Source organism: Poromitra crassiceps (assembly GCF_964638095.1).
Source record: "Poromitra crassiceps genome assembly, chromosome: 4".
NCBI classification, from domain to species: Eukaryota; Metazoa; Chordata; class Actinopteri; order Beryciformes; family Melamphaidae; genus Poromitra; species Poromitra crassiceps.
The window spans coordinates 76,286,141-76,304,759 of NC_139626.1; the positions used below are offsets into that span (position 1 = coordinate 76,286,141).

An 18,619-nucleotide genomic window follows, 5' to 3' on the forward strand; every position below is an offset into this window, starting at 1 on the left:
TGGATGAGTTGCGCTGCTGCTTTCATGTCGGCCTTTCTTCAATTAATCCATGGTCTTCAGATAGCGCGACCGACTACGCTTCCCCAAAGTCGTGACCGCGCAGTGTTTCAAATGGAGGTAGCAGGTAGAGGTAGGCACTAGGCAGGCTACAGAAACAGTTCTTATTCTTCCCCATTTATTTTAATTACCTCATGCGCTCTCAATTGGCCATGTTGCAGTAGTAGGCTAAATGTAGTAGTGCAGCAGGTGCGCACACGGCTTGCAGATACGGCTAGACTCGCTGTCTGATTTCTTTTAATTACCTCATGCGCACTCAATTGTTCACAGCCTACTCACGTTGCAGTAAAGTTGACAAATAGATCACAGTCGAGTCCACAACAGAAAATCTGCGGTGGCATTATATGGACGCTTCAAATAATAATTACAGCGAATAATCCTTCCAAAATGTTTGTTTTGAGAGCACATAGGCTACCTCATTGAAGCGTTTCTTTACTCCATGTAGGCTATAGAGAGTGCAGCAGGAGTCTGTCTGATTGTGTGTACCTACGTGTGAGAGAGAGTTAACGTCTTTAAGGTTAATTACTCTGCGTGTTTCATTGCTCTAAATTATTATTGTGCTTGCAGATAGGCAAGCACAATCTTAGAATCTCTCATACTTCTTTATCTTTCTTTATTCTGTTTTCTTCTGGTCAAAAGTTGTGTTCGCCATTTCTCCTACAGTTTTCACACTACACAGACATGAGAGACATCAAAACGTGCGGCTCATTGAGGAATCGTGTGCATTTGGATTGCTAAGGGTTTCGTTCGCCGGTTTTCGCGATATTCGCGTTAACGTACGATTTTTTTTCCCATTCACTTGAATGGGGTTTCGAAATCGTTGGCATTAAATTAGCTCTAGCTCAGACACCGTATGATCTGCTATTACCAAACTTTGTAGGTAGGTTTACAGAGTCACCTTTTACTCTGTGCGGGAAAATTTTAGTATTTGACCAGATGGTGGCGCTATAACAGCCGTCCTTACGTTTTGGTCCATAACTTTTGAACCGTAAGGGCTACATTCAAAATTCTTTTTTCCCTGGATTCCTTGGGTCATTCCGCATCTGCTGATATAGGCCCCGCCCATTTCCGTCTAACTAGATTTCCCGCCATTTTGAATTTTGTCGAAAAGCGTTTTTTCGCTATTTCTCCTTCAAATTTCGCCCAATCTTCACCAAACCACATCACAGAGCGTGTGTGGACTGTCCCGCACAAAACTTATTTTGCGTTTTTTTTAAATTCCGCACCGTTGCGATATAATCGACCTCCAAAGTTCTGTGGGTGGGGCCTATTTCACAAAGATCGTCCGATGCTAACCAAACTTGGTACAGGTGTGGACGGATGTACTCTGAGCCTATAGGACAAATATTGTGTCATTTCGCCTCTAGGGGGCGCTATAGCAGCATTCAGTACCTGTAACACCATAGCATCCAGTTAATACACCCTTGCAACGGCCTAAACACGTCCTAGCTACACATTGCCGATTGGGGCTGTATTGATAATGGATGGGAGGGCGGGGTCTAAGGCAGGGGCGGTGCAAGGGGGGCGGAGCGTCATGCGGGAGCAAGCACAATCAAATTTGCTTCAGCAAATTTAGCCCGTTCTAGTTTAATAATGTTGCTTTGTCACGTTCTGAGCCTGCCCCGCCCGCACCCGCGATTTTTGTATGTCAAGTTTGTGGCTCAGGAGGTAGAGCGGGTCATCCACCAATCAGAAAGTCGGTGGTTTGATCCCCGGCTCCTCCAGCCCTCATGTCGAAGTGTCCTTGTGCAAGACACTAAACCCCAAATTGCTCCCGATGGCTGTGCCAGCTGGCCGCCTTCGGTGTGTGAATGGGTGAATGTAGGCACATTGTAAAGCGCTTTTGATAAAAGCGCTATATAAATGCAGTCCATTTACCATTTAGATTCTGTGGTTGAGATTTAATAATGGAATTTATCAAAAAATATATCAAAAACTGTGTCAGTTTTTGAAATATTTAGGCTTTAAAGGCTTGTGTTTTCAGAAAGAAAGAAAACAATCTTTTTACCATGTTCTCCCTGCAAAACACCCACAACTAAGGGCTAATATAACTTAGATTTTTTTTTTATATTTATTCATCAGTCCCTTTTTGCTATATTTTATTTCATGTTAATAGTGTACATAGATGCAGTGATGACATAATGAGCTCTACCCCGCGGAAAGTGTCAGATGACCACAGTAATGCTGTAACCCTCTCAGCCATAATTGTCTATTGTGAGTAATTGCAAAACTTATTTGTTGTTCTACTTCCCTCCCCCACACTTTCCAAACCAAAAGGACGGACCTTCCCAATGTCAGAGGAAAGTAAGTATAACCATGCATAGACAATGAGGTTAATGATTATATTGTACACAGTACAACGGAGTAGTATTGCTGTAATGGTGATTTATATTTTGATATCAGAATTTCAGCGGAAAGTCCTCAGCAAGATGCTGGACCTTGAGGACCTGCTCAAGGAGATCAGGGGCAAGAATGCAGCGCCCTTCTCACTCCCTCGGATGGACTCCATCCGGGAGTTCCTGGAATTGGAGGCCAAACTGCAAGACGAGCCAGGACACAAGGAAATGCTGGTATTGTCATTTACTTTACTTTACTTTACTTTATTTAATTTGGCAGACGCTTTTATCCAAAGCGACTTACATCACATTTCAAAACAATTCATTCAAAGAAATACAAACAATGAAAACATAACTAAAACCATATATAATCAATAAGGGTTAACCGATTCCGGAGGGACCCAGGTGTAGCCCGAAAAGGTAAGTTTTTAGTCTCTGGCGAAAAATCGGCAGTGTCTCGGCCAACATGACGAAGGGGGGAAGTGCATTCCACCATTGCGGAGCCATGGAGGAGAACAGTCTTGAACGAGACAAGCGTTCACCAGGGCCACGTAGCGATGGAGGGGCGAGGCGAGCCGTGCAGGTGGAGGAGCGGAGGGAACGGTGGGATGATTGGAAGCTGACCAGGGATTGTAAGTAGAGCGGGGCTGACCGGTGAACTGCACGGTAGGTCAGTACCAGGGTTTTGAATTTGATACGGGCCAAGATGGGGAGCCAGTGAAGGTCACGGAAAAGGGGAGTGACATGGGAAAATTTAGGGAAGTTGAACACCAGACGGGCAGCAGAATTTAGAATGAGTTGGAGGGGTTGAATGGCCGAGGCAGGTAGCCCCGCCAATAGGACATTACAGTAGTCAAGGCGGGACAGGACGAGTGCCTGGATCAGGAGCTGAGCTGCCTCCCTAGTGAGGAACGGACGGATCTTTCTAATATTATATAGTAAAAACCTACAGGAGCGGGCGGTTGCTGAGATGAAGGCTGAATTTGATAGCTGGTTATCTAACGTTACACCAAGGTTCTTAACAGTATTTGACGGTAGAATAATGATGTTGTTGATAGTGATGGAGAGGTCAGAGAGTGGACAATCTTTCCCAGGGAGGAAGAGGGGCTCGGTTTTGTTGAGGTTAAGTTTGAGATGATGGGCAGTCATCCAGGAGACAATGTCATTAAGGCAGGCGGCGAGACGTGACTGGATTAGGGTGTCGGAAGGGGGAAAAGAGAGGAAAAGTTGAGTGTCATCTGCATAGCTGTGGTAGGAGAAACCGTGGGAAGTGATTATGTGACCAAGGGACCTAACATATAGAAGGAACAGGAAGGGGCCGAGGACAGATCCCTGGGGGACACCCGTGTTCAGAGTGCAAGTTTTAGAGAGGGACCCACGCCAGAGAACCTGATAAGTGCGATTGGAGAGATAGGAGGTGAACCATGAGAGTGCAGAACCAGAAATACCGAGATCAGTGAGAGTGGAGAGAAGGATGTGATGATTAACCGTGTCAAAAGCAGCAGAAAGATCAAGAAGGACAAGGACAGAGGAGAGGGAGGAGGCTTTGGCTGTATGGAGGGCATGGGTGACTGAGAGGAGGGCTGTTTCCGTGGAGTGAGCGGGCTTAAATCCAGATTGTAAGGGGTCCAGGAGGTTGTTTTGAGTGAGGTGAAGAGAGAGTTGTTGACATACTGCACGTTCTAGGGTTTTTGAGATGAAGGGGAGGAGAGAGACAGGGCGGTAATTATGGAGGGCGGTGTGGTCAAGGGAAGGTTTTTTAAGGAGGGGCTTGACTCTGGCTGTTTTCAGAGCGGCCGGGACAGTACCAGAGGACAGGGAGGAGTTGATGAAAGAAGTGAGGAAGGGGGATAAATCAGAGGAAATTGTTTGGAGAAGAGGGGAGGGGATGGGATCCAGGGGGCAGGTGGTGGCAGGATAGGACATAAGAAGTTTGAGGACATCATCGGGGGAGAGGGGAGAGAAGGAGGACAGGGTGGTGGCAGGGGGTAGAGAGTTATAGTTGCAGATGGGAGAGTTGTTGTTAGTGGCTGGGGGGGGGAAGGAGGAGGTGATGTCATCGATTTTTTTGGAAAAGAAAGTCATAAAGTCGTCAGCGGAGAGGGAGGAGGGGGGAGGAGGGGAGGGAGGAGAAAGTGGAGAATAATTTTCTGGGATTGGAGGCAGAGGACTGGATTTGGGAAATGAAGAAGGAAGATTTTGCAGAGGTGACAGCGGTGGTGAAGTTCGATAGGATGAGGTGGTAAGCGGAGAGATCTGAAGGGTCGTGGGATTTATGCCATTTCCTTTCGGCTGCCCGAAGCTCTGCTCGATGTATACGCAGAGCCTCGGACAGCCAAGGCGCAGGGGGACAGGATCTGACAGGTTTAGAAGTGAGAGGACAGAGTGAGTCAAGGGCTGAGGAGAGGGAGGACAGAAGACTAGTAGCGGCAGCATCAGTGGATAGGGTAGAGAAGTGTTCGACTGAAGGGAGGAGAGAGAGGACAGCAGAAGAAAGGACTGAGGGTGAGAGTGTTTTTATGTTTCGACGGGTGGTAGTAGTATGAGTGGGTGGTGGGGGGGGTTTGGGGAGAGAGATGGGAAGGGAGAAGGTTATGAAGTGGTGGTCAGAGACAGGGAGAGGAGTGACTGTGAGGTTGGAGGTGCTGCAGGAACGTGTGAAGACCAGGTCGAGGAGGTTCCCGGCCTTGTGAGTGGGCGGAGAAGGAGAGAGGGAGAGGTCAAAAGAAGAGAAAAAGTTCAGAAAAAGAGGAGATTGAAGAGATGCTACAGGGACATTGAAATCCCCCAGAAGGACCAGGGGAGTGCCATCCTCGGGGAAGAGGGAGAGGAGAGCATCCAGTTCATCAAAGAAGGCAGCGAGCGGACCAGGTGGGCGGTAGAGGACAGTGATGATGAGTTTGATAGGAAGAGAAACAGAGACAGAGTGACATTCAAAAGAGGATAGGGAGAGGTGAGAAAGAGAAGTAATGGTGTAAGTGCATTTTGGTGAAATCAGAAGCCCAGTGCCTCCCCCACGGCCAGAAGCTCTGGGAGTGTGGGAGAATGAGAAGGCATCTGAGAGGGCAGCAGGAGTTGAGGTGTTTTCCGGGATAATCCACGTTTCTGTGAGGGCAAGGAAAAGGAGGGATTGGGAGAGGGCATGTGCAGAAATGATGTCTGTTTTGTTATTGGCGGATTGGCAGTTCCAGAGTCCAGCATAAACGGTGAAGGGTGAGTTGGAAGGTTGTGGAAATGAAAAATTATCAGAGTTACTACTGGCCAAGTTTGATTTTTGATTTTTTGAAATTATTTTTACTGGAGTGAGAAAAGGTCTAATGTTAATACGGACAGGGATGTTGGAAATGGATGTTCCTAATTCGCCAAGAGCTGTATTGTTTGCAGGTGTAATGGTGTCTGTTGTGATAACTGGTGGATGAGAGGAGAGTAATTGTCCTCCCGGTCGGTAGGGGGAGCTGACGAATTGGGGAGATGACAATGGAGGTGTGTTGCCAGTAGACAGGGGGGAGGGCGGAGAAGAAGAGCTAGGCAAGACCGTAGAAGAAGAAACGCTAGGAGGTGACCAACAAAGTAGTGGTCATTTATTTGGGAGCGTCTGGACAGCGTAATGGATGTTGGTAGCCAACATACGAGTCCCTGCTTTGTTTGGGTGGAGGCCGTCGCGTGCAAACAGGGCTGGATGGGTCCAAAACAAATCGAAATTGTGAATGAAATTGAAGTGACGGTTATTACATTCTGACTGAAGCCAGGTGTGGAGATTGAGGATGCGGCTAAACCTCATAGCTGACCGGCCTAGCGTGGGGATCGGGCCGGAGAAAAAGATGGACAATCCGCTCTCTTTGAGCAGGGCGAAAAGATGAATGAAGTCAGACTGCATTTCTATGGATTGTTGGCGGGAGGTGTCGTTTGTTCCGACATGGACAATGATTTTATGGATGGACGATGGGAGAGAAGCCAGGAGAGCGGGGAGTTTTTCGAGAAGGAGGGGGACGGTGGCTCCGGGGAAGCAATGGGTTATGGCATTAGCAAAGCGGATTCTTTTCATAATGGAGTCGCCGACTAACAGTACAGTGGGGGGGGTGAGGGGGGGCGGCATGGCAGACTGTCGTGATGGAGGAGTGACAGAGGGGGCAGCGGGCTGTTCAGAGGTGGACCGAGAGAGAGGGACGTGATTTTGGGATGTTACGTAAACTGAAGACTGAGCCGGTGGACTTTTCGGACATGGGGTGAACTGGGGACGGGCAACGCGTTGTGAAGGGGTGCGCGATTTTGAGAGGCTGTGAGCGGAAGGGACGGCTGACGGTTTGGACAGAGGGGTACGATGGCCCGGGAGGGGGGGGAAATCATACATGTTGAGAACAGAGTATTTATTGGTTATGGGCAGTTGGAGGGCACCAGGTGGAGGGGGGCGGGGGAGGAGTTTTCCACCATGTCTGCCCCTCCCAACGGTAGACCAGTGATACGTTTGGACAGGACATGGGGTCGAGGAAGTTTGGACCTTCGGCTTAGCACCAAGCCGAGACCATTGGTCAATGGAGTGGACTGCATCAGCGGGAAGTAGTGGGTCAGTCACTTCGAGATCAGCAGCGGGGGATGTGGCCGCAGCAGCGCCCACGAAGATCTCCAAGTCTGCGGAGTTCATCTCATCAGCAGGACGTGGAACGGCGCCATCAGGTTGTGATGGTGTGGAGTCACAGCTAACCTCCAGTCGCGTTGGACCGAATGTGAAGATGCTGTCCATCTGTCTTTCTGCATCCTGGATCTGATATAGATTGGATATTCTATCCTGTAATGCTGCAACCTTTTCTTCAAGACGGGAGCAGCGGTCACAGCCGGGTGATAAGGTGAGTGGACCCATAGGATGGAGGTGGTGGCTGGGGATCAGAGAATAAGAGAGGAGGCCAGTACAGGGCTAAAACTGTGTAAAAGTTATAATAATGATCCGGTCCTTTTGTGTCCTTAAATTAATATTTCAATATATCTGCAGTGCCACTAGAATTGTCTGTATTGTTAATGGTGTATTTAATAGGTCCGATCAACTGACATTCAACATTGCTATCCACAGATTGCTTATCTGACGAGAGTGGGAGGGAAAGTCCTGAGGGACTGCCTCACCAACATATTGGATCGGTATGTGCAACTCTTTTAACACATTAAATACTGAAGTTCAAATATGCAAACTCAATAATACATCATGAAAACTATAACTTTTCCGTCGGTTACCCAGATCTCGTGGTGGTCATCCTATTGTTTCCCTCCGGTTATGTGTTTTTATTGGATATCTTTATGCTGTTTCAGCTTGTTCACAAACAGCCTCATGGCAGGGATGAATATGAGGGGGACGGGGACCAAGATGGCCTTCAGCCCTACAACCCTGTTCTCTGCTGTCTCAGGTAATTACAATGATATTGATTGGCTCTTTAGCTAAAAGTTAGTTTTTGAAGTTCTGACAACATATTACTCCTTTTCAATTACAGAAGCTGTGAAACGGTGGGAGAGCTCGGCAACCGACCACGCAATCAGCCAAATCATCGGGGACTACCTCAAACATGCCCCTGGGAGGTCTGGTGGTGGAGCGTATAATAGAATGAGTGCTGCCAATAACGCTGCTTATGATACCTCATAGTGTAGTTGTTTCAGTCATGTTTCTTCTTTTTTCTCACTGGTTCATGTGTGGATAAAAAATGTGAAATATCCTGTTTACATTATGTTTATATCTGAAAGTTATTCTTTCTAATCTGAAAGTAATTCTTTATACTATTTTTTTTCCCTCACTGTTCATGGATGAAGGATATAGTATGTGAACTATCCCTTTTATTTGTTTTAAATGTTTGTTTGGCAAACTAATTGTTTGTAATACTTTTAGATATATTCCTCTGGTGCATGGGTGGAGGAAAATCTTCAAATTCAAAAAGTTAAAGTTTTATTAATGTTAAACTTTTTATAAAAGTTAAAGTTTTATAAAATACATCCCTTTTAAAGGTGTTCATGTTTGACTAAAGTTGAAAATGTTTATGGAAAATTTGTATTAATGTTCAAGTTTGATTAAATACATATTTTCACAATCTACTGCTGTACTTCTAAATGAGCATTAAGTTGTCTAGTTGAGATATTTATTGGTTGTATTTTTACACAATGCTACTTTTGGCAAAATTCTAAAGTTAATAGTTAACTTTTTCCACCTTGGTCTCAGAGCAAGAAGATTGTCATAACGTTGTGATGACGTCTTTCAGTAACGTTCAAGACTAGGCCAGATCACAGGGTGATTTGGGGATGATTTAGACGTCTTCGCCAGGACGTCATCTTGCCGACTTTTTAATGACCCTAACTGGCCACAGAACTGGGCTGTTTTAGGTAATTGAAAAGTCGTCTAGATGACGTCCTGGCGTAGACGTCTAAATCATCCCCAAATCACCCTGTGATCCGGCCTAGTCCTGAACGTCACTGAAAGACGTCATCATAACGTTATCATGACGTAATTTTGCTTGCTGGGCTATAGCCAGGTAGAGGGGATAGATTACAAAGAAACGTTCTCCCCGCTAATATGACGTCTGTGAGAATTCTGATGCAGATGGCGGCACAAGATGACCTCGTGCTCCATCAGATGGACGTGAAAACGGCTTATTTACATGCCCTGATGGACTGCGAGGTATATATGGAACAGCCAGAGGGTTTCAAAATTGAGTCCAACACTGCTGATCGTTTAGTCTGTAGACTGAACAAATCGTTATATGGCCTGAAGCAATCTGGGCGTAATTGGAATAAGCTTCTACATGATCACCTAGTGGAAAATGGTTTTGTACAAAACGCAGCTGACAATTGTGTCTATGACAAACAATCTGAAAACGGGAGGGTGATTCTGATTATTTGGGTAGACGATTTGATCATTGCAGCCCACAACAACGATTTGATCAGTGAAGTAAAATAAATGCTAAAAATGAAGTTTAAAATGAAAGATCTAGGAGAACTTAAACACTTCTTGGGCATTGATTTTACACAGAAAAAGGGGGAGGTCAAAATGAGTCAGGGAAGACACATTGCAAAAGTGCTCCAGAGATTTGGCATGTCTGAGTGTAAACCGAGATCAACACCCTGTGAGCAAAAGCCCAATTTTGATGATGAGGATGAGGTTGTTGATGCCACAGGTTACAGAGAGATAGTTGGCAGTTTGATCTATATAATGACTTCTACTAGACCGGATCTAAGCTGGGTGGTCAGTAAGTTATCGCAACACTTAGCACAGCCAAAACAACAGCACTGGGCAACAGCTAAGCAAGTGCTACGTTACCTGAAGGGCACAATTTAACATGACCTATGTTACAAGAGAAGTGATCAAGGCCTTAAACTAGAAGGCTATAGTGATGCCGACTGGGCGTCAGACCAGAAGGACAGGAGGAGTACTAGTGGGTACTGCTTCAGTTTAATTAAAGAAGGTCCAGTAATTTCCTGGAAAACCAGGAAACAGCCAACAGTCGCTTTGTCGACTTGTGAGGCCGAATATATGGCTCTGGCAGCTACTACACAAGAGAGCCTATATCTCGTACAGCTACTCCAAGGGATGGATAAGGACAAGCAGCACATGCCAGTTAGAATATTCGAAGACAATCAGATAACTATTGCCCTATCAAAGAACCCAGTATGTAGACAGCGCAGTAAGCATATTGATATTAAATATAATTTTGTAAGGGCTGCACATATTGAAGGTAAAATTTCTATTGAATACTGTCCTACAGAAAATAATGGTGGCCAATGTCCTGACTAAGCCACTGACAAAGGCCAAATTTGAGGGGTTCAGGTGTTTCTTATTTGGAGAGACTTAGGTAACCAAAAGGTGTTACAGCCACAGGTACTCTCAGAACACCAATTCATTTTAGGGGTTTTCCTGAATTATTGTTCAGGCCAGACATGTGCCAGACAGGCATAATTAAACTAATTATAAGGGAGATTTATTTTTCTTGTATTTTTCTAATGTAATAAAGATGAGCCTGAGTGGGGGTGTTGAACATAATACACAGAAGTGTATGTAATAATGTACAGTCTCACTTATACAGCCACTGTTTATCACTGCGCTATACGAAGCTATTTGGTCCCTGCATGGATCCCGTATGTATGTGACGTTACTGCTCAAGTTACTACTGCGCATGTGCAAATAAACATTCTCTTCCTGCCCCGCCAAACACAGTGTAGACGTGTGTTATTGTGCTCTACAAGCTAGCTACTTTTATGTCTGTTGCCTAACATACTTAACACATGTGTAGACATTCCGCTCAGATATGACCAATGCAACAGTAGCATTTGTGTATGCCGAATTGTTACAGATAACCATATTTCAATAAATAAGAATCATTTGTTGATTTGAAGCAGTCGGTTGGTTCTCCATCTTCACATTCTTCTTCCTCGTCATTTGGTCCAAGCTGGTTCACTCGACATCAAATATCTTTATATCACATCTTATTAACAACCTGCCTGCTCTGACCAGACAAATATAATGGGCTTGTTCTGTGATATTTGCGGTACATTCGGGTACATGATTTACCTTACTACATAGCCTACTACACAACGGTTCTTTGTTGGCAATGTTTATTGACAAAAGCACACTGGCAGATACATACCAAATGGTTCAAAGTAAATCTCTCAGAAGTCTCAAATCTGTCAGCATTATATTGTCAGCATTTGGCTTATGTTATTGCAATATAGGTTGAACAACTGATGATCAGCAATATTCTCACAGTAATATGCACATGGGAATCAAAACGTAGCATTCATTTTCACAAATCATTTGACCAGGACAATGTGCCTCTGTTGTGTTGTACTGTTCCTGCTCCACCATGGTAGGCTACTCCGGCGGCCATCCCTTGAAGAAACAAACAACACCGTGTTATATTAATCACTATAACATTAACGCCACCAAATTTCAGTTAAAGTATTCACCTTATTCTTTGCCCACACATGGACGCTTCCGCATTACGTCGTTTCGTAATAGTATTTCCGTTTTGACTTGCCAAAAACACCGCAGGCAAGATGGCCGCACTCCGCTCCTAAACTGGCAGAATTACTCTGCCATAAACTAACATATCTTGGCCAATACGTATGTAACATACAAAATAAAAGAACCCATATGTTACACCCGCTATGCCTCTGCACTGAATGCTTACTGAAGGCCAGGTATGGTGGATGGGAGCCCAATCCAAATAAATGATCCAACAAGTGTTAATTATCAAAATGCAATGCCAGGGTTTATTTCACACTTAGGGACAAGACAACAAACAGATCTAAGAGCACAGTTCTCCTAAGTCGTTATGTACTCTTCTATATTCCATTAGGACTGAGAAAGTTTAAGCTACCAGTGCAGTAATGTACACTGGAACACACGACACACGGTGATAAGATCCACACTTGGGAATACACAGCACTGCAACGTCTCACACAGTGGTACGATCCACACTCTGGAATACACAGCACTACAACGTTTCACACTTGATTTTGTGGACACTCCAAATCACATGCAAGTATGAGCAAACAGGTGAGGCACTCCTAGGTTCTCAGTCTAATGGCAATACAAGGGCCCTGTTTAACTGGGATAATGCGCAGAAACAAACAAACAAACAAACAAAATATAAAAAGATTAGCCCGCCCTTCCAAGACGAACTCCCAACTCTTTTCGTCTTATGGGTCAGGTAACAAGGCCCAGGCGGACTAATTGAATCCCCAAATAAACAAATAAACAAAGAAATTAAGGTCAGCAAGAACAGTGATTAGACCCTCCTGCAATCACTGCAACACACAAACAATGTCACAATTAATATCACAATTAATAAACATTTGCACCTAGATTTAAAACTATTGCTTTATTTCTCAGACTAAAACATATAGCAAACACTGTAAAACATAAGAAAATAAACTACTACTGTATGAAATACCTGCTGCGTCAGCGTGTGCTTTCCCTCGCCCGGTATAACGTTACTCCCGGCAGCTGAAAGCCCACCACTAACGCGCTGCAGTATCGCACTGAAAGGCACAGTAAAACGCAGAAGTTGCACTATCAGAAAGAAACAATAATTCCCTTCAGATTACTGAGTAAAAGCATTCATCTCTTACCAAATGGTCAACACTCAACGCTCAAACGAGGACACGGCACGTTGTCTTCCCACCCGCAAGAGAGTCTAAAACAAGAAGTCGTACTGTCAGAAAGAAACAATGATTCTCTTCCCATTACTTATAAAGTAACACTCTTAAATCGCTTACCGACTGAACAGACACTCCAGCTTAACTTGGGAACACGCCAAACTTTTCCTCTGTCCTGCCCGGAAGAGTCTAATACAAGACACACCTCCCATATTATATACGCCTCCCCATCCGCATTCAAGGTGTGTACGGCAAGCCGCAGGTACCACCCGCTACACATAATATCTTAATTTTATGTAGAATGCAGAGGACATGACGTTACTTTTTCGTCCTGAAACCCACATAGGTTGCGCCAGGCGTAGCCTATGTGGGATTCGAAATAACGCATCCGAGATATAAACGTTATGAATATAGCCACGTTATAAACAACAAACTAATGCTGGTGATCCGTATGGAAACAGTGTTACTCGAAATGGTTCAAAGTTATATCAATTTGGTCATTCAGTGGCATTTTACTGCCATATAACATAACTAACTAGCAGCTAATATTAGCCACAGTAAGCAACTAGCACTGAACCGGAAGAACAAATACGTTTGCATTGAACGCGGAAGAGAGAAAAAGTGGGCGTGGTGAATAAGGTGAATAGCAACGTTGCTCACCTCCTTGCTCACATGTACGTTAGCACACGATGCTAATCGAGCTAGCGTTAGCTTACAAACATGAGCATCACTCAAACAGTCCAACATAGCAGAGCACCAAGTGTGCGATCAAATCCACCTGTTATAAAGTTTAGAGTTTGCCCAGAGATATAAGTATAATAGCAGTTTACCTTGTAAAGGCTTAGCAGCAGCTAGCAGGCTGGAGACTCACACCAGGCTCACTCACACCACACCATGGGCTCTTGGCCAGGCCCCGGACAAGACGGTGGTCGGCTGGCTGTACTGCTACTCGCCCATACCAACAGCTTAGAGGTGCACTACCGTGTGTGGAGTCGTGCATAATGTGTCTGAGCGACTGATTCGAGTGTAGGGGGGCTGATGCATCATGATGCACCGCCCCCCAATTTTTTTTTTAAAGAATAGTTCATCTATAAAGGCCAGTTAGGCAATGTTTGTACCTGACATGTTTCGGCTGCTGTTTCTGCAGTCTTCATCAAATTTGATCAGTTTAAGTTGATGTAGGCTACCCCCTGTAAACATAGCTCTGTTTCAGAATTGGCAGGGAAGCGCTATTTGCTGTGCTTTGGTTGTCACAAGGTGTCAGAGATGTAGCTATTTATTAAATTTGAACCTCACTGCATGTTGTAGTCATCATGACGTGATTAAAACAGACACACACACACACACACACACACACACACACACACACAGAGAAATCAGCTGCACCCAAGCACACAGCATGCCATGAGCAGAAAGATGGAGACAACGCATCTGATCACTTTATTTCTTTAATTTAATGAACCTGGCACTGACTGGCTATTATTTTGTCGATTTTTGCAGCAATTGTTTATTCTATGACTTTTCATATACTCCAGACAGGTCCCGCATTTCACGTTATGCAAAACTCAGCTCTATTAATGCCTTAATCTGCTGCTGTGAAATAAATGTTTTATTTGATTTTGAATAGTAGTCTTTCTTGTGTTGTTATTGCGCTTTTCAGATGTTATTATGGTTAAAAAGTCCAGAAATAGGCATAGCGGGTATATAACCTATGTTTTACGATATAAAAAAATATCATATTAAAAAAAAAAAAAATCAGCTCCCTCCCCAGTTATAACCGCCCCCTCAGTCATTTCATCCTGGCGCCGGCCCTGGGCAACCAATCAAATGAGTTTGGGGCGTGTTCATCCCGCATTTCACCTAGGGAAGGTAGTTGGCATCAAAACGAAGGACAAGTTTGAAAATGGGTGTGATCTGAGCAAGGGGGCTGGCCTCCCTGGCCTCCATGCCCCAGCCCACTTTACGCCCCTGGTCCACATTCATTTAAAGTTGCGGCTGGTGTGATCCCATCGCAAGATGGTCTCTATTTTCTTTTGTCTTAGGCCATGTCCACACGGAGACGGAAGCGATTTGAGACAGACCCCATGAAGCTCTTCATTTCTACAAAAAGTAATCAGATTACTGTTACCCCAACACATCAAAGTAACACTGAGAAATGAAATAACATATAATTGTATTTATTAACACGTTAATAAATCATAATAAAATAAGACATGAATTACTTTAATTAAAATGTGTTTTACAAGCAATAAAAAAGATAACATTTATTAAGATCGACTAAATTAAATTCCAATACATGAATTAAAAACAGGCTTACAGAAGAATAAAACTTCTAAAAATGAGAATAAAATACAGTATAGATAAAACAAACAGTATGGGCCCTATTCTCCCACAAGCCTTCGGCGCTAAAACGGGCCTTAAACGCAAAAAAACGTGCCTTGCGCCTGTTTTGGGACGATATCAATATGGCTTTAGGCTGCCAAATGCGCTTTAGGCCGAATGGGCGTGGCGCAGTCCCAGAATGGGCCAAAGTGGGCGTGTCGGCGCTAACTACCGGCGTAGTGCTATCTTCGCACCTGGCCTACATTTAGCGCTTTGCGCCTTTGAAAACCAGGCCTATTCAGTGCGCCAGTGCACTTGTGCCTCTTCCCTGTCACCCTTCTCTGTCTCTCTCTGAAACCAGGCCTATTTAGTGCGCCAGTGCTCTTCTGCCTCTGAGTCACCCTTCTCTCTCTCTCTCTGACTCCCTCGCTCAAACAGACACAACACATACTTACATATAATGGGACATATAATGTCCCATTATATAATATAATGTCCATATAATGGGACATCTGAAACAACCGTTCTATCGCCAAACGTTAGCCTAGCCGCCTGCTAGGCTAACGTAAACAAGAGCTGCTAGCCACCAGCTAACAGCTAACGTTAAACTGTTTACAATGCTCTCGCTCTCCCCCTCGGATAATCACCATGCTACGGGACTATCCAATACGACTACGCTTAGTGGATCCGTGGAATCACGCTCATTTCCTTCGGATGATGAAGTTATTTTCAAGCTGCTGCCTGATACTACTTCAACACCAGCTCCCTCAGTATCCCGGGTCCTCATCGCACAACAACTAGCCACAACATCCGAGCGACTGGACCGGCGTCAACCTAGGCTACCAGCCTCTGCTCCTAATGGCCTCAGGTCCCCGGACTGGCCCGCACTGCCCCGGCGTCAACCTAGGCTACCAGCCTCTGCTCCCAAGGCCCCAGGTCCCCGGGCACCGCAACGGCGTGAGCTGCTTCTGGCCGCAGCACTACGACACGTTCCGGACATGGCTAACGCCAGCCATCTCCCTCCCGAATCGGGTAAGATCGATCCAATTCTTACTATCCACTCTCTCTTAGATATGATTAATCTATTAGAAAACCGTGTTTCCCAACTAGAGAACGATAAACGCCAGTCACCTAATGATAGTCTTGTTACACTTAACCAGACTGGCTTCCCTGATCATTTACAATGTACCTCAGTAGCTGATGTGTATTGTGAATTAAGCGAGGATGCTAGCTGCGGTCCAGCTGGTACCCCCGTTAATGCTACTCCGCAGCACGAGCAGAACAACCCGGCCAATGTCTCGTTGGCCCCACAGTCTGTGGATGATGGGTTTACAGTTGTCTCACACTGCCGTGGCGTTAAACGTGCACAGCCCGCCGCTGTGCAGCCCGTTTCCCAACAAACCACTTCGGTTGAGATCCGAAATAGATTCACGCCGCTTGCTAACTCTCCTGTTCAGCATGCTGTGTCGTCCGCTCCGCCCGACAATATTAAACCCTCTATTCTATTGATTGGAGACTCTATAACCCGCAATATCAAGCTTAACACACCAGCCGAGATAGTTTGTCTGCCCGGGGCCAGAGTACCCGACATTGAAGCTACTCTTAGGGTGCTAACAAATAGCCATAAACAGACAATTACCCAGGCTACCCATGATAACATCATACTACACGTTGGCACCAACAATGCCAGGTTTAAACAATCGGAGATCACAAAGCACAGCATAACTAGGACCTGTGCTTTTGCTAGCAAGATGAGTCGGCATCCATTAATTGTCTCTGGTCCCCTCCCTGTCACACTTAACTCTGACATTTTTAGCAGGCTGTTTTGGTTCAACAACTGGCTGGCCAAACACTGTGCTGATAAGGGCTACCTATTCTTAGATAACTGGCCCTCTTTTAGAAGCATGACTGGCATGCTTAAGATGGATGGCATCCACCCTACCCCATTGGGTGCTAGCACCTTATCAAAAAACCTGGATAGTTGCCTACGGCAAACCCAGACTATTATCCTTGAATGACAGTTTCACCCACAACATGCAGGGCCACAGGCTGCTAGACAGCCTGTTAGTTCTACTTGTGCGGTTATGGAGTCTGCTAGTTCAATTAACTTAGTCTATCCAATACAGACTGTGCTCCGTCCGCGCCGCACTATTACTAGTAACCGACCCATAAACGCTCTGCAATATCCTAACCCAAATCTTATTGTTATTAATCCGACTATTACCACCGCCGCTCCGTCTCCGTATTATACCACGATCTCTCAAATTAGCACAGTTTCTCTTCGTCGCTCCGTCCCCTCACGCCGCTCTCGTCCACCCCTCAAAACGTCAAACACCAACCTCATTGAGATTAAATCTACTCTTGGTATCGAATGCTCTAAATTAACTAATATTGATGATAAATCTATTCGATTTGGATTCATTAATATCAGATCAATCACCAATAAAGCCCTCCTCGTCAATGACTTAATCATTGAACATAATATTGATGTTATGGGATTATGCGAAACCTGGCTAAAACCGGACGTTGTTCTTCCACTCATTGAAGCCTCCCCCCCTAACTTTGACAATTCGCATGTTGCCAGAATGTCAAGAAATGGTGGGGGCGTTGGCCTAATTTATAACTCAAATCTAGGTCTTCTACAGGATCAAAAGTATAAGCTCCTATCTTGTGAGATACTTACTATGAGACACTCTAATATAGCTGGCCTCGGAGCCTTCTACCTAGTTATGCTCTACCGCCCACCTGGGCCCTATTCATCTTTTCTGGATGAATTTTCCAATTTTCTCTCTGACCTCGTAACCCGCACGGATAATATCCTTATCATTGGCGATTTCAATATTCATGTTAACCGTAAAGCTGACCCACTCTGCAAAGCCTTTCTATCTTTAGTCGACACCCTTGGCTTTGCTCAGTTGGTTCATGAACAAACGCATTCTAACGGCAACACGCTTGATCTCGTCCTTGCTCGTGGGATTAACGTCTCAGATCTGTCAGTCATGATTTACCCTCCAGCACTGTCAGATCATTATCTCATTCAATTTAAAATAGACCTGCCCCTCCGGCAATCAAACCTAGCTGATACCTATACCGCCCGGCGTATCGATAGTTCTACTCCCACTGAACTCGCTGATTTGTTATCGGGGCCGCTTTCCTCTCTCCCAGAGCGGATCGACTCCATTAATGAATTCACAAATCAATTTAATTCAATCCTACTCGCCTCGCTTGATTCTATCGCACCTCTACGTACTAAAATCCGTCGCCCTAAAAAACCCTCGCCTTGGTATACTGACGATACACGCGCACAAAAACTAATATGCAGAAAACTAGAACGTAAATGGCGATCATCCAAGCTTGAAGTCTATCGACTAGCTTGGAGTGATAGCCTATTAAAATACAAATGTATGCTCTCCGCTGCAAGAGCCTCCTACCTATCAGATCTTATTAACACTAATAAAAATAATCCTAAATTTTTATTTGACACGGTCGCAAATCTTACTCGCAAACCATCCCCCAATACAAACTCTCCATTTACAGCTAATGATTTCCTTGACTTCTTTAACCGTAAAATTATCTGTATTAGAGATGAAATTAGCAACTCTCTATTACTCACAAAGGGTGCTAACCCCTTTCCTAGCCCTGTCCTTAGAACCTTAGACGAGAGTACTATACTCTCGAATTTTGAGACTATCTCCCTAAATGCACTTTCAAAAATTGTACTTTCATCTAAATCCACAACCTGTTTATTCGACCCTCTCCCTGCAAAGTTGATTAAGGAA

The 18,619-nt window shown here is 44.9% G+C and overlaps 1 protein-coding gene across 1 annotated transcript in view; it reads left to right on the forward strand.

Annotated features, from left to right (window-relative positions):
• Window positions 1-2,486: 2,486 nt before the first annotated feature.
• LOC310775946 (uncharacterized protein) overlaps window positions 2,487-18,619 on the forward strand; it is a gene marked incomplete at both ends in the record, with an annotated part of 94,887 nt that continues 78,754 nt past the window's right edge. The window contains 2 exons of the mRNA XM_083636069.1: window positions 2,487-2,627; window positions 7,692-7,786. Of these exons, the coding sequence (XP_083492195.1) occupies window positions 2,487-2,627; window positions 7,692-7,786 (236 nt within the window). The remainder of the gene's footprint in view (window positions 2,628-7,691; window positions 7,787-18,619) is intronic.